Source organism: Pongo pygmaeus, chromosome 1, assembly GCF_028885625.2.
Source record: "Pongo pygmaeus isolate AG05252 chromosome 1, NHGRI_mPonPyg2-v2.0_pri, whole genome shotgun sequence".
NCBI classification, from domain to species: Eukaryota; Metazoa; Chordata; class Mammalia; order Primates; family Hominidae; genus Pongo; species Pongo pygmaeus.
In genome coordinates, this window is record NC_072373.2 from 4,499,844 (window position 1) to 4,514,849 (window position 15,006).

The 15,006-nt window shown below is 40.1% G+C and overlaps 1 protein-coding gene across 7 annotated transcripts in view; it reads right to left on the reverse strand.

The window, feature by feature from the left end:
- The window catches only part of CATSPERE (catsper channel auxiliary subunit epsilon), a 184,622-nt gene that overhangs the window by 52,931 nt on the left and 116,685 nt on the right, over positions 1-15,006 (reverse strand). For all 7 annotated transcript variants that reach the window (XR_008501161.2, XM_054478821.2, XM_054478812.1 and 4 more), the window contains 2 exons: positions 6,232-6,290; positions 4,181-4,256 (listed from right to left, as the gene is read on the reverse strand). Coding sequence is in view for 6 of the 7 variants with exons in the window: in XM_054478821.2 (XP_054334796.1) it covers positions 4,181-4,256; positions 6,232-6,290 (135 nt within the window). In the remaining variant the exon portion in view is untranslated. The remainder of the gene's footprint in view (positions 1-4,180; positions 4,257-6,231; positions 6,291-15,006) is intronic.

The window sequence follows — 15,006 nt, forward strand, 5'->3', positions numbered from 1 at the left end:
CGCCACCCGAGTTCAAGCGATTTTTCTGCCTCAGCCTCCCAAGTAGCTGGGATTATAGGCATGCATCACCACGCCCAGCTAATTTTGTATTTTTAGTAGAGACAGGGTTTCACCATGTTGGTCAGGCTGGTCTCAAATTCCTGACCTCCTGTGATCCACCTGCCTCTGCCTCCCAAAGTGCTGGGATTACAGGTGGGAGCCACCACACCTGGCTCAAACTCATCTTTTACCTGTTTCTCTACAACCATGACTGTCAAATCTCTACTTCCAGTTTGCACCTCTGACTCAGCTGGCAGGTTTCTATAATCTGTCCAGCTACTAATCTGACTTGCTGTTTTCGCTTTTGTAGACCAGTAATTTCTCAGGGTACTGAGCATCATGTGAAATAGCATCTTACTGTTGTTATTCCTCCTTTAAGCAGCAATACTCTATTCAAAGGAGCACTGGCCACAGGCTAATTATTAACTATTAAACCACTGTCCTCATTTTATGGTATTTATTCTAAACATTACTCATAATTGCTTTTTTAAAGAAATGCACATACGTGCTTTGTTTGAAAACAAATGACCTGTGGATCCTATAGCTTTGTTAACACAGCACATGCTTCTCTGTAAGTCAACTTTGGGATACAGTGGAGAAAGGCAAGTGTAAAATCAAACAATGGCATCATATAGACAAGCTGTTCCATGATGCCTTGTTTCATGGGCTGGAAATGCCCAAGAAGGGCATTTGATATGGAAAAGGCTAACTCTCAACCAAATAAAATCCCATTAGAATCTGATGCAATAAGTATATTGCATCTATCCCCAAATGCACCTCTACCGTTAGTAGCAATTTTTACTTTCTCTTTTTCACAGATTCAATACTTTTGCAGTAAGAACGGGGTAGAATGAACATTACACACAAAAAATAGAATTTCATGGAACTTTGCTAAGAAGATAGGTTATATCTGGTAGCTGGAATGCGTTATATCTAAAGATCAGACTATTGGCTTCATTAAATCTCAGTTATTAGGAAAATGAACTGTTGCAAAATATCTTACCCTGCTTGTAATGCTTAGATACATGTTGCTTAAAAATAATAAACAGGGTTCCATGGAACTAAAATACAATTAATTACTATACAGATATTAAAGGAAGGCTTACAGAGATAGTGAAAGTTAAACATAAAGTGGATGAATGCTTTAGCTTTATTTATAAGAACTGTCAATTTTCCAGGCAGAGAGTCATGGCTGCTTGTAACCAGGGTCCTGGTTCTCCCTCCGCTGGGATACCCACTTCCATTTCCACCTGGGTTCCAAGACCCCTGCCCTTCCAGCAGCTGTCTCAGCAGGGTCTACACACTTGCGTTCTACCTTACGCGTGTTGTTGGATGTTGCACATTTCCACAAAGCAAATCTGGAAAAACGCTAATACTCCCTACCCTATAAGAAGGACTTGGGGGTCAGGAAGGTCGAGATAGAAGAACGATGTCCAGCCAAGTTTGGTGGCCTTAAAGAGTTGACCCTGCTAAACCAAGACCTTTTAGTCTTCACTTCAAAGGCATGCTTCACAGTGGGAGTTCATATTTTATTATTTTTTTATGGTCCATATTTTATTATGGTCCATATCTGGACCACTTGATTTCATGCACAGGGCCTGATTTGTTCTCCCAACCACTCTACCCACAGTCCTCACCAGCCACCATCATTAAATCTTTGCTTTCCTGATCAGAATCATTGGCCTGCCCTTTATCTTTACTAAATTATCTATATAAGGGTTGACAAAGTTCTCAAATCTATTATAGTCAGGACCCACCATCACTTAATGATCTCATTTGCAATGTTTCTTCTCTTCCTTGTCCTAGTTGAAAAAAATCACCCCAAGCCTCAGGATCAACAACCATGGCTAGGATTAAAAATGTGAGTTAACCTGTAGGTGGATATTGAAAGGAGTTGCAGGTATAGTGTGGGGAGCACAAATAATCCTGTTTCCTAGAGTACCCACTGCTGCAGGGCTGACATATTCCCCAGAACTGGACACCTAATTAGAGAGATTCTGACATATGGCCTAAATGACAACATTTCTCCTCAGTGCAGAGACGGAGCCGGACAGCTCCTGCCTTAACCAAGAGTCAGACACAGCATATTTCTTCTAACCAGACAGATTAACTGACCTGAGACAGGGATTCTAAAGGCCCTCAACACAAATGCTGTTAGATAATGCACTGCACAAAGCTGTAGTCACCCCTCCCAGGGAAAATTCATCTTGGAAGGATTTACTAAGGCCCTCTGGGGGCTGGCCTACATTTCTGCATTTCCAGTTCTTGGTTAAAAAGTGAGATGCAGCCTTGTTGGAGATGCCAGTTCTATTTGCTGCTCTGCTGCAGGCTCTGAACACTAAACGACAAAGACAACAGGCTCCTATTCAAATAGTGCAGTCCATGTCCCTTCGGTCCAGCAGGTTTAGCAAGGGCCTAACTTCACCCAGTGGGATAAGTCTGTAGGCCATGGTTCTGTGTATACACAGAGCTGGGTCCTATGTCTCTACAATATTTATCTGGGAGGCTGATGGCTTGCTAAGCCATGAGTGTGCATGGGAGCACAAGGAAGGGACCTTGTGGTTGAAGGCGTACTTCGCAGTTGTGTACATGTTTTGATTTCCTTGGCTGAGTAGACGACCTGCCTCTACAAGGCCACATTTCCTGTTGTCTGAAAAAGCTACTGCATCTTTCCTCATTCTATTTCAGTGGGTAGGTCAGGACAAACTACCTGCAGTGGGCACAGAGGATGGCTAGATTTGTCCTGTCCTTGTCTGCAGGGCACCAAAGAGAAAACAGAAGGAAGAAACCAGTATATTAGATAATTACTATGTAATAGGCATTGTTTTGGGTACTTTACATGAATAATCTCATTTAATACTCTCAACAACCCCATAAGATAGATGGTACATTTTCCCTTTTACAAATGAGGCAGCTGAGGCTCAGAGTAAGTAGCCTACCCAAGCCAGTGGATGGTAGAGTGTGGATCTGAACTCAGGTTAGATGAACCTGATGTTGTAATGCCTTGGCTGTGCAGGATAGAATGAATAGGGATCCCTAAAAAATTCTATAGATTAGAGAGGGCTGGAGGAAACCACGCTGCTTCGGGAAGGCATCCATAAAGGAAGAGGGTAAAAGCAGTTAAAGATAGAAACTGCAGACCTAGGCTAGGGCAGGACCTTGCTAGGTTGTGGTTTCTTACTTCGTACATGGATTAAGCTGGCATGTGGTAGGCAGACAGAGGAGTCGTTGGTGTGCACCTGCAGGCAATTTCCTGGGGAAGCAGTGTGTGTCCGCAGTGCTCAAGGATGGATCACGTCTGCCTCAGTTCAAGGCTCCCTCTAAAATGTATGGAAACTTGCCCTGGTAGGAACGCAGGTTCCTCATGCTTGGGTTCTGAGTGGGAGGGGCCGGGTCCTATTTCGCTTTGTATTCCCCATATATAACACAATGCCTGGTATATAGTAGGTGCTCCATATATATTTACTGAATGTTAGGCTGAGAAGTAATACAGAGAGGAGACAAGAGTGAAATATAGACTCAAAGGAGGCGGGGTTGTTAAGAATTTATGTTGAATTTCACCATAATATGATATAATAATATATAATATAGTAATAATAATGTTCAGTTACCTGAACACCCTGATACGATTTCATCCCTCCGTGCCTTTTCCTGGAATGTTTTTGCACCTGCCTGCTGAACTTCTACTCATTCATCACTGGTCATTTTGTGTATCCCTTTCTTTTCACCTTTCCCCTCCCAGTCTCAGTAAACTTCCTTAGTTTACTTTCCTCTGGGCTGTTTGAGAACTGTGTATACCATTTTCCATAATCAAATGTTGCAAAATTAAGCTAGTTTATGTTTACCTCTAGGGAAGGTACTCTGTCTTTTTATTGTTGCAACTCCCATTACCGAGCACATAGACTGACACACAGAAACAGAGTAGGCATACAATAAACTTTTTAAAATGAATAAATGATTTTTTCTTTTTTTATTAAATTATGAATAAATGATTTTTTTGAAGAAATAAGTGCAGAATAAATATGGAACTTGCTAAGTAACAGGAGGGTGGTACTGTATGGAGGTATTGTATGCATTATTTGGTTGACCACCTATACATTCTTGAAGTAAAATATTTGGGTCTTCAACCCATGTTGCTTACCTTTTGGGCCATTGGACATGTTTTTGAATATTCACTAGGTCGAAATTGAACCACCACAAGCCCCGTGTGGTTGTCCCTAGGAGAAACAATCCGTACAGGTCATTGTATCATGTGAGAGACAGGTATGACACTGTCTTTCTGTAGAGCAAGTGCAAAGTCCCATGTGCACGGTGTGATTGACCTCCCACGCGAATTTCTAGAGGCCTGGAGGATGGTGCTGCTGGTAACAGCTCTCTGCTTCTGCTAAGACAGCTCTGCATGCTGGTCCTATTGTAAAGTTGCTCCCACCTCATCGTATCCTGTGTTTTGGCCACCATAGGGTTAATGCGATGGGAAACAGAAATGAGCATCCTACCAGCATTTCAACCACCCTATTTCATTAACACAGTCCCTGGGCAATGGGGCTCTGCTGCTGACATCTCGACCTGCCTGAAGGTGGCAGCCACTGTGTGGGTTCCTCCTCTGGCTCCTACCCGTTTTCCCCTCGTATTGATAGCACCTTTGGAGCAATAAAGAGTGAGTTGTAAAATTAGTTTTCTGAGCCACATTCAACTGTGTAATATGATCTGACTGGGATTGAAAGCTAGGTCAGATAGAATGCCTTTCTCCACTATGAAGTGCACAAGAATCATTTTGTGTTCAGGCAAAACGTGAGGGCTAAAAATTAACAGAAGAAGAAAACGTGAAAGTTTGATTTATACCTACACCTGCTAAGGTTTTTCTTGTCAAAAAAAAAAATGAGGACAAACAAACATAAAAAGTATCCTTGGCAATTTTACATGTATTCTATAGCAATGTAAATCTTAGTAAATATCCACAAAACCAAAAATATCCAAAGGAACCTAGACCATTAGGAGCATAAAGAGATAAGTTGGTGGGTGAAAGGGAAAGGAAGGAATTCAGCCTCTCCTGGCTATGGAGTCGAAAGCAGCATTTCTCCCTACTCTTCCTGATCAGTCTCTGTCACTGATTTTTATATATATATATATAAAATTCTGTTTGCTTCATAGCACTTACCAGTATTTGAAATTACTTATTTGATGATTGGCTGTTTTCTCACTGGAGAATGGGTTCCATGACACTAGAACTTCATCTTTCTCATTTACCCTGTATTTTAAATACCTAGAAAGTGCTTGGCATAGAGCAGGTAGTCAAACTCACTTGGAGTAGCACCAGACTAAAGAAAAATGCATTCTTCCTGTGGGCGCGGTGGCTCATGCCTGGAATCCCAGCACTCTGGGGAGCCGAGGTGGGCAGATCACCTGAGGTCGGGAGTTCAAGACCAGCCTGACCAACATGGAGAAACTATGTCTCTACTGAAAATACAAAATTAGCCGGGTGTGGTGGCGCATGCCTGTAATCCCAGCTACTTGGGAGGCTGAGGCAGGAGAATCACTTGAACCTGTGAGGTGGAGGTTGCAGTGAGCTGAGATCATGCCATTACACTCCAGCCTGGGTGACAGAGTGAGACTCCATCTCAAAAAAAAAAAAAAAAAAAAAAGGAGAAAAAAGAAAAATTGATTTTTCCTAGGGAAAATATGCTATTTTTCCAAGAAAATACTTCCAGGCTGTAATGATAGCCATAGGAATGCCTTTACACAGAATTCCATGTTGGTTGTCTTCCTCCAGGTAGCCTAGCTGCTACCTTACTCAAGGAGTCAAAGACAGCATTTTATCTGGCTCTATGCATAAAGAGTTTCTGTGATATCAGAGTTCTTGTTTATGCTAATGATGGTATGTAGAAACTTTGAGATGGGAACTAGTGATAAAACATGCTTGAAAATTATTCAACTAACAAATAGCCCTTTTTTTGCATCTTCATTTGGATGAATGAGAAATTCAGATAGGTCATGTTTCTTATTAAACTACAAGGAGTATTTTACATTTTATACAGTTAAATATTAATTTTACAGCTATCCAGACATTGAAAGGAATCTGAAATTTGAATATTTAAAAGAATATGAGGCCATTTAAATAAAAGAACACCCACAAATCAATAACCTGAGTAGCATATTTGATACTGAGAAAGTTCTTTTAAAAGTTATACTTACTGCGTCTCAAAGTAATCAGATATTCTCTCATAATCTACAGTCTGATAAAATGTTAGTGTCTGAAAAAAGAAAATTTAAAATTTATATAAAGCAGGGAAATTGGGGGTGGTGATCCCACTTTAGTAGCATATGGCTTTCCACATCTAGGCACATAAAATGCCTTCATTAGGGTATGTAATGATGTTGATCACTTGTAAGTAATCAACAAGATTGACTGGTGGATAGACAGGTGCATAGATATGTAATAAAGCAAGTATGCAAATATAATAAAATATTAATGTACATAGTGGGTATAGATATAGAGCTGTTAAATGTAAAATTCTTTCAACTTTTCTGTATGTTTGACATTTTCCATAATAAAATGTTGCAAAATTATAATATAAATTGAATTCATAGCCTCACCAAGAATCTCACATAAAAGTAATTCTACCTGATAGAAATGTTTATATGTGCTTTTCAGGAGGTATATACTAAAATATTCATTGTAACATTATTCAGAATAGCCCCCAAATAGAAACAGACCAATGTTCATCAACAGTAAAATGCCTAAGGATATCTTGTAGTACATTCATACAGAATGACACAATAGATCAGTGAGTATGAATGAATGACAGCTACAGAAAACAACATGGACTTTCATAAGCATCATATTCAAAGACAAAAGCAAGATAAAAATACAATATATGTAGATATTTATGGATGGATGTGTGTATATAATATATATGCAATGATTCCCTTCATATGAAGTTCAAAAATAGACAAAGCTTAGCTATATTATTTAGTGATGCATATGTAGGTTGTGAAACCTACATGCATTAAGAAAAGTGAGGAAATTATTATTATTTTTTGAGATGGAGTTTCACTCTTGTTGCCCAGGCTGGAGTGCAATGGTGCAATCTCGGCCCACTACAACCTCCACCTCCCAGGTTCAAGTGATTCTCCTGTCTCAGCCTCCCGAGTAGCTGGGATTACAGGTACCTGCCACCACATCCAGCCAATTTTTGTATTTTTAGTAGAGACGGTGTTTCACCACGTTGGTCAGGCTGGTCTTGAACTCCTGACCTCAGGCGATCCGCCCGCTTCGGCCTCCCAAAGTGCTGGGATTCAGGCGTGAGCCACTATGCCTGGCCGAAAAGTAAGGAAATTATTACCACAAAAGTCAGACTAATGTTTGACTTGGAAAAGGAGACAATTCTGATCAGGGAAAACACAGGAGGGCTTTGGGTACTTCTGATATTATATTTTTTTGACTTGAATGGTGATTACATGGGTGTTTGGTTTACAATAATTTGCTAAATTATGCATAAATGTTTTATTTACTTTTGTATGTGGGTGTTATATTCATTTTTAAAAAACAAATGATTGGCTATGATGCTTATCATCATACTAGCCAATAATTAGTCTGTGAAGTTACAGTGACCCAGCCTGCATTATATAAGCAAGGTGCTTTCGTAATATACTATTGTACTTCATTGAGCCTCAATTGCTATAGGATGTAAGACTCATCCTGATTTCAGAGATGTTAAATGTTAAGAAAAAAGTGCCCTATCGAAGAGATCACTTGAGGTTAGGAGTTCAAGACCAGCTTGGCCAACAAGGTGAAACCCTGTCTCTACAAAAAAAAAAAAAATTCAAAAATTAGCCAGGCATGGTGGCATGCACCTGTAAGCCCAATTACTTGGGAGGCTGAGACACAAGAATTGCTTGAACCCGGGGAGCAGAGGTTGCAGTGAACCAACATTGTGCCACTGCACTCCAGCCTGGATGACAGAGTGAGACCCTGTCTCAAAAAAAGAAAGTGCCTTTGAATTGATAAAATATGGTAGTTGTAGTGATGGTAGCAGTAGGAGTAGTGGTAGTGTTTGTAGTAATGCATACATACAGTACTTACTATGTGCCAGGTGCGTTCCTAAGCCCTTAATGTGTACTAACTCATTTAATCCTCATAAGAACCTTATGTGTCAAGTTGAAAGAAGAAAAAAATTAGAATAAAAGAACCTTATGAGGTAGTTACTTTCATTACTATTATTATCCCCAATTTACTGATGAGAGAATTACAGAGATTTAAAAACTTGTTCAGTGTCATTTGGTAGTAAATGATAGAGCCAGTATTTAATTAGAAATGCAAATTTTGTATTTTTGCAAAATGCAATGTTTCACTGCCATTGGTCATTTGTATATTTTTTATGAATAACTAGTAGTTTGAAGGTCTGAGTTGCAAATACACAAATATACCGTAGACCCTTGAACAACACAGGTTTGAACTGTGCAAGTACACTTATACATGGGATTTTTTTTTCAGTTAGTATACTGGAAAGTGTTTTGGAGATTTGTGGCAATTTGAAAAAACTTACAGTTGAACCATGTAGCCTAAAATACTGAAAAAATTAAGAAAAAGGTATTTCATGAGTACATAAAATATATGTGGATACTAGTCTATTTTATCATTTGCTCCCATAAAATATATACAGATCTACTGTAAAGTTAAAAGTTATCAAAACTTACACAAACATTTACAGACCACACATGGTGCCATTTGCAGTTGAGAGAAATATAAACAAATGTAAAGGTGCAGTAATAAACCATAACTGCATGAAATTAACTACAGTACACGCTGTACTATGTGATCATTTCACAGCCACCTCCAATTGCTATTGCTGTGAGCTCAAGTGTTGTGAGTATCTGCTTAAGACGCTGTGTGACACTAGTCACCCTGTGGGCAGTTCGTCCTTCCAGTAAATTGCATATCACAGCAAAAACTGATCTCTCGTGGTTCTTGCATATTTTTATCATGTTTAGTGCAATACTGTAAACCTTGAATAACACCATGGGCCCATACAAAGTGCCACTAGTGATGCTGTGGAAGGTGCTTCCAAGCAAAGAAAAGTCATGACATTACAAGAAAATGTTGAACGAGAGAGAAAATTGAAAAACAGAACAAAACAAAAAAAGAGAAATGAAAAAAAAATGTTGAATTGATTGATATGTATCTGTGTGTGTGTATATATATATGTATATGCACCTATATATATAACCTGTATACATATATATGTACCTGTATAGATATGTACCCATATATCTATATATCTGAATATATATATGTGTGTATATATATATATACCTGTATATATAGAGAGAGAGAAGAGAGAGAGAGAGAGACTGAGAGAGAGAGAGAAAGCTGTATATATATAGCTGTAGACTGAGGTCTACAGCTAGGTTGCCCATCATTTCAGATGATTTATCTTGTAAACAGATAATGTAAACTTACGGTATTGATAAATACAGTACAGTATCGTAAATGCATTTTCTCTTCCTTATGATTTTCTTAATTGCATTTCTTTTCTCTAGCTTACTTTATTGTAAGAATACAGCTTATAATACATATGAAATATATGTTAATAGGCTGTTTAGGTTAGGCTTCCAGTGAACAGTAGGCTGTTAGTAGTTAAGCATTTGGGGAGTCAAAAGTTATACCACGGCCGGGTGTGGTGACTCACACCTGTAATCCCAGCACTTTGGGAGGCTGAGGCAGGTGGATCACAAGGTCAGGAATTTGAGACCAGCCTGGCCAACATGGTGAAACCCTGTATCTACTGAAAATACAAAAATTAGCTGGGCGTGGTGGTGCACACCCATAGTCTCAGCTACTAGGGAGGCTGAGGCAGGAAGATCAATTGAACCCAGGAGGTGGAGGTTGCGGTAAGCCAAGATCACACCGCTGCACTCCAGCCTGGGCAAGAAGAGTGAAACTCCGTCTTAAAACAAACAAACAAAAAAACCAGTAAAAGTTATACCAGATTTTCAACTGGGCAGGGGTTGGTGCCCCAATCCCCACATTGTTCAAGAATCAACTGTATATTATAATCAAATTCTTGGAAAGAAAACCAAGAGTTAAATATATCCTTTTATTTTGGTACATTATCAATCCAGTCCTATTTTATGTATCATACTTTATTTTTTCCCTGTATCATCTTCCCCAATAGTAGGCAGCAATATATCATATATCAAACAACTATGTTTGTATCCTTGAAAATATACCTTTGGTATCTTTGTATCCTTGAAATATGTATAATGCCTTTTTGTTTGTTATTTATGTGTATGTTTTGTAATATTCATAAATGTTATTACACTGATAGTGCTATGGTCTGAATGTGTTCCTCTAAAACTTCGGTGTTAAAACCTAATCACCAATATGATAGTATTGGAGGTGGAGCCCTTTCGGAGGTGATTAGGTCATGAGGGCAGAGCCTCCTGAATGGGATTAGTACTCTTATAAAAGAGGCCTCTGAGAGTGGCCTTGCCCCTTCTGCCATGTGAGGACACAGTGAAAAGACGCTGTCTGTGAGGAACGGTCCCTCACCGGAGACCAAGTCTGCTGGCATCTTGATCTTGGGCTTCCCAGACTCCAGAACTATGAGAAAGTAAATTTCTGTTGTTATAAGCCACCTGGTTTGAGTTATTTTTGTTATGTAGCCCAAATGGACTAAGATAGATTTCAAATAGTTTCTTATAATTTTCATTCAACTCTGTGTTTGACGATCTATCCATGAAACTGCGTGTAAATCTAAATCCATGTTGTTTCCAAATCTGTTGATGCCAGATTATATGATTATTTAAAATAAGTAATTATATATAATATTATAGATTGATAAAATAAGTATCAAATGAAAGTGGAGTTACTGTTTCCCTGAGAACTAAGTTGATTTTTTTGGAAAATTTTGATAAAGCAAGTCACTGAAGAAATTGCTGAATTAGTAGGTATGAGCAAGGTAATACTAAAAAACTGAAAAAAAATATAAAATTCTAGAGTTTCAGTTGCTTTTCCAGTGCCTTCAAGTATTTTTTTTCTTTATCTTAAAGAAACTGAAATAGGAACTCAGAAATGATGCATTATGAGCAAGGTTATACAAGAAAGGAGATGAGGAACTATAATAAATGGGCCTATTTTAAAGAAAAGGCTTTGGTCCTTATATGAAAAGTACATTCATTTATTTAAGTTAAAGTAAAATGTTTCACATATATTTAAGTTAAAGTAAAATGTTTCACATATATTGGTTTCACTTTTTATGATTCTCTGCTTTCACTGACTTTGGAATTAACTGAGCACTTCCATTCCATTGTATCAGATAGCAGGCTCACTATTATATGTGCTTAAGGAAGCTGAGCCTAGAAATGGAAGGTGGGGAACAGAAACTGCCACTTGAGTTACACAGTTTTCAAGAAGAAATTGAAGTTAACATGTAAAATGCTCACATTATGATATTAATTTGAAATGCACTATACAAAATAATATACACAGTATATTTATACCTATTGTTATAAGTAAAATGTTTATTCAGAAACAGAATGCTTGTTTCTCAGTACTGCAAGGAAAAATTAGCATTCAGATAAAAAGTTTTCTCAGCAAGGCAATTGTACTTTCTGCAGAAAAGATGCTCCTCACAGATGGAACAATGGCGAGAGCACCCTTTCTGCAGAAAGTAAAATTGCCTTGCTGAGAAAAGTTTTTATCTGAATGCTAATTTTTCCTTGCAGTACCGAGAAACAAGCATTCTGCTTCTGGATAAACATTTTACTTATAACAAAATGGTGACCCATACAGGGATACACTTTCCTCTGGGGGCAGTCTCTAGTCCTCTCTGATGAGGAGGTGCCCCACTGCCTCACTGCGGTGGCCTCAGGGGTAAGGAATTGAGACCCACTCAGTGTGATTAATAAATCTGGACTCTCAGCAATACGGAAAGAAACTGGCTGGCAACCTGGAGTAAAGGATCCTCACATACCACGTGGACCAGGTAACCTCATGCACGAGCCAAGGAAGCAAACACCGGAGGAGCCAGTAAAGTGTTTCCTTGGTGGTCAGGACTAAGGAAGGAAGGCCGCGGGGCGGTAAAACATTCCTTGGACAGGATATACCAAGGAAAGAGACACCGCAGAGGCAGTAGAGCATCCCTTAATCAAGACTAAGGAAAGGAAAGCCATGGGAAGTGGTGAAGTATTTCTCAGTCAGGGTGTCTTAGAGGTTAAAAAGAGGTGAAAAATCCCCATTAGGGAGAGACTGAACCTCACACAAACCTCCAGCAACAGGAAAAATATTCAAAACTTCCCTTTCCTCTCTTCTCGGCGGAAGAAAGAGGCTAAGCTCCACTCCCACCAGCCGCTCCCTAGGGGAAAGGGAAGGAGAGGGGAGAATAGCAGCGTAGGCGGCTGGCAGAGGCAAGGGAAAGACCAGCAGAGGGGAAAGAGAAACTAGGAGAGAAAGTCAGAGAGAAAGAGCAACAGCAGCAAGCGCAGCTCCACATTGTTGTAGATCACTAGCACCTGGCAGAGCGGCAGTGGCTAGGACGCTCTCCTTGCACCCAGCCATGCAGCTAGAGCCATCCAGGCCACCAGCTGTCGAGCCCCAAACCTTCTGTGCTGCTCAGGTACGTCCTGCCACCATCGGAGGACAGCTGGCCATGGACGCCTGCAAGTTAGAGCTGAGCAGGAAAGTGTGAGTGTGCCGGGGCCAGGATACCATGCCGTGCAGCCCGGCAGCCAAGAGGTAGGTTCCTCTCCCCAGCTTGGCTCTGCATGGAAGAAGAGGTCAAGGACTGGTGCCAGGGGGAAAGCAGAGGAGGTGAAAGAGCATGATCGTACAACTTGCAGCAGGCATCTGCCAAGCCTCTGGGCCAGCGACAGCCCGGGGCCTGGGCTGTGGCCATGAGGATCCCACCCAGCCCAAGAAACTAAGTGTAAGAGAGGAAGGGAGAAAGTAAAAAGGAAAATCAGGAAGAAACAGGAGAGACAGATGGTGGCACATGCTCTGGGGCAGGGCCCATGCCATTGCCCGGCCCTGCCAGCTGTAAGAGTGGGAGAACTCAGGAGGGAGACAGCGCAAATGAGAGAGAGAGATAGAGGGAGAGAATAAATGAGAGAGAGACTGAAAGAGACAGAGATCAGAGAAAGACACAGAAGGTAAGACTAGGAAGAAAAAGTGTAAAAAGAAGTCAGAAAGTTAAGGCATGTCAAAGATTGTCTGTGAAAGTCATAAAAAAAGTTATAAAAGGGAATTTATGCAAGAAATATTGTATAATTTAAAAGTAATTAGGCCTCCTGAATATAAAACTATTAAAGTTTGTCAAGTTTCTTAGAAACTTAACAGGATGCAGTGAAGTCAGACACTTCCCAGAGCTGACCCATCAGTCCGCCCTTATTCATCCCTAAGCGAATGTATAATAGTATTATAGAGGACCTTTACTGAACACTCTGCCAAATAATTAGAGCAGTATTTGTGCTCTAGTTCAATTGGCTATCCATTTTACCCTAGCATTTCATCAACCAGAAAAACTTTTTCTTTTAAAAACTCAAGCAAAACAGCTAAGCCAAACATGTTAAAAAAGTTTGAAGAGAAAAAAACTATAAAATCAAGAGGAAGGAATTGTAAAAGTAGAGTTTCCTCTTCAAAGTTTCCCTTCTTGTTAAAGAATAAATCATAAGTGTTAGAAATAATAGTTTCTTTTAAAGACTAACTTCCTTCAAGCCTTCAAGCCTCCTTACTTTGTGCTAATAACTCTTTGCTAAGCCCTATCCTATGTAGCTGTTAGACATGCTCACAGGCATGTAGTACATCCTGTGTCCTTGTACTTTAACCAAGATATCTGTGCTGGACATGCTCACAGGCATGTTCCAGCTCACAGCCTATGCCCCTTTATTATTTAGGAATGTTATTATTTTTCTAAGTCTTTTTGTAAGCAACCTCCTTTTTTCCTTTGTTCCCTATTGCCTTTACCTATTTAGGAAAGTTTTAAATTATTAGCCTGTCAGGTTCAACTTAGATTGTGAGGTCTAGCTTCAGCCAATGGAGACAAGACACAGTAGCAAGGACAAGCCCTGTAAAGGATAAAAATTGCTTCCCTCCTTTATTCAGGTGCACTCTTGCCATTGTTCCATCTGTGAGGAGCACCCTTTCTGCAGAAAGTAAAATTGCCTTGCTAAGAAAATTTTTTTGTCTAAATGCTGATTTTTTTCCTTGTAGTACCAAAGAACAAGCATTCTCTTTCTAAGTAAACATTTTACTTATAACACCTATTATGACACTGTTTGCAAAGATGGCTGCAAGAATTTTTCTCATTCCCATATGCATGTCCCATATGCAGTGTAACTTGTTATTTCTCCATAAGAGGTAGAGTTTCTGTCACCATCCTATGAGTTAGGGATATGTGGCCAAACCTAGGCTTCTGCTCTCACCGTCTTGGAACACTGCCCTGAGACTGCCACAGAAGAAGCCAGGTCTAGTCTGGAGGATAACACTAGACCTGGCTTATCCAGCAGAGACAAGTGTTCCAGCTGAGGCCCCTTAGATTAATGAGGCCATCTTAGGTCATGTAGTTGCAGATGAATTAGCAGATGCCCACACCACATCCATGAACCTAGATGAAACCAGCAGAACTGCCCGGCTACTCACAGCCCAAACTATTGACGGAGAGAATTGTTTTTTTTTTTTTGTTTTGTGTTGTTTTGTTTTGTTTTTTGAGAGGCAGTCTCGCTCTGTCGCCCAGGCTGGAGTGCAGTGGTGCGATCTCGGCTCACTGCAACCTCTACCTCCTGGGTTCACACCATTCTCCTGCCTCAGCTTCCCAAGTATCTGGGACTACAGGCACCTGCCATGACGCCTGGCTAATTTTTCGTATTTTTAGCAGAGACGGGGTTTCACTGTGTTAGCCAGGATGGTCTCGATCTCCTGACCTCGTGATCCACCTGCCTTGGCCTCCCAAAGTGCTGGGATTACAGGTG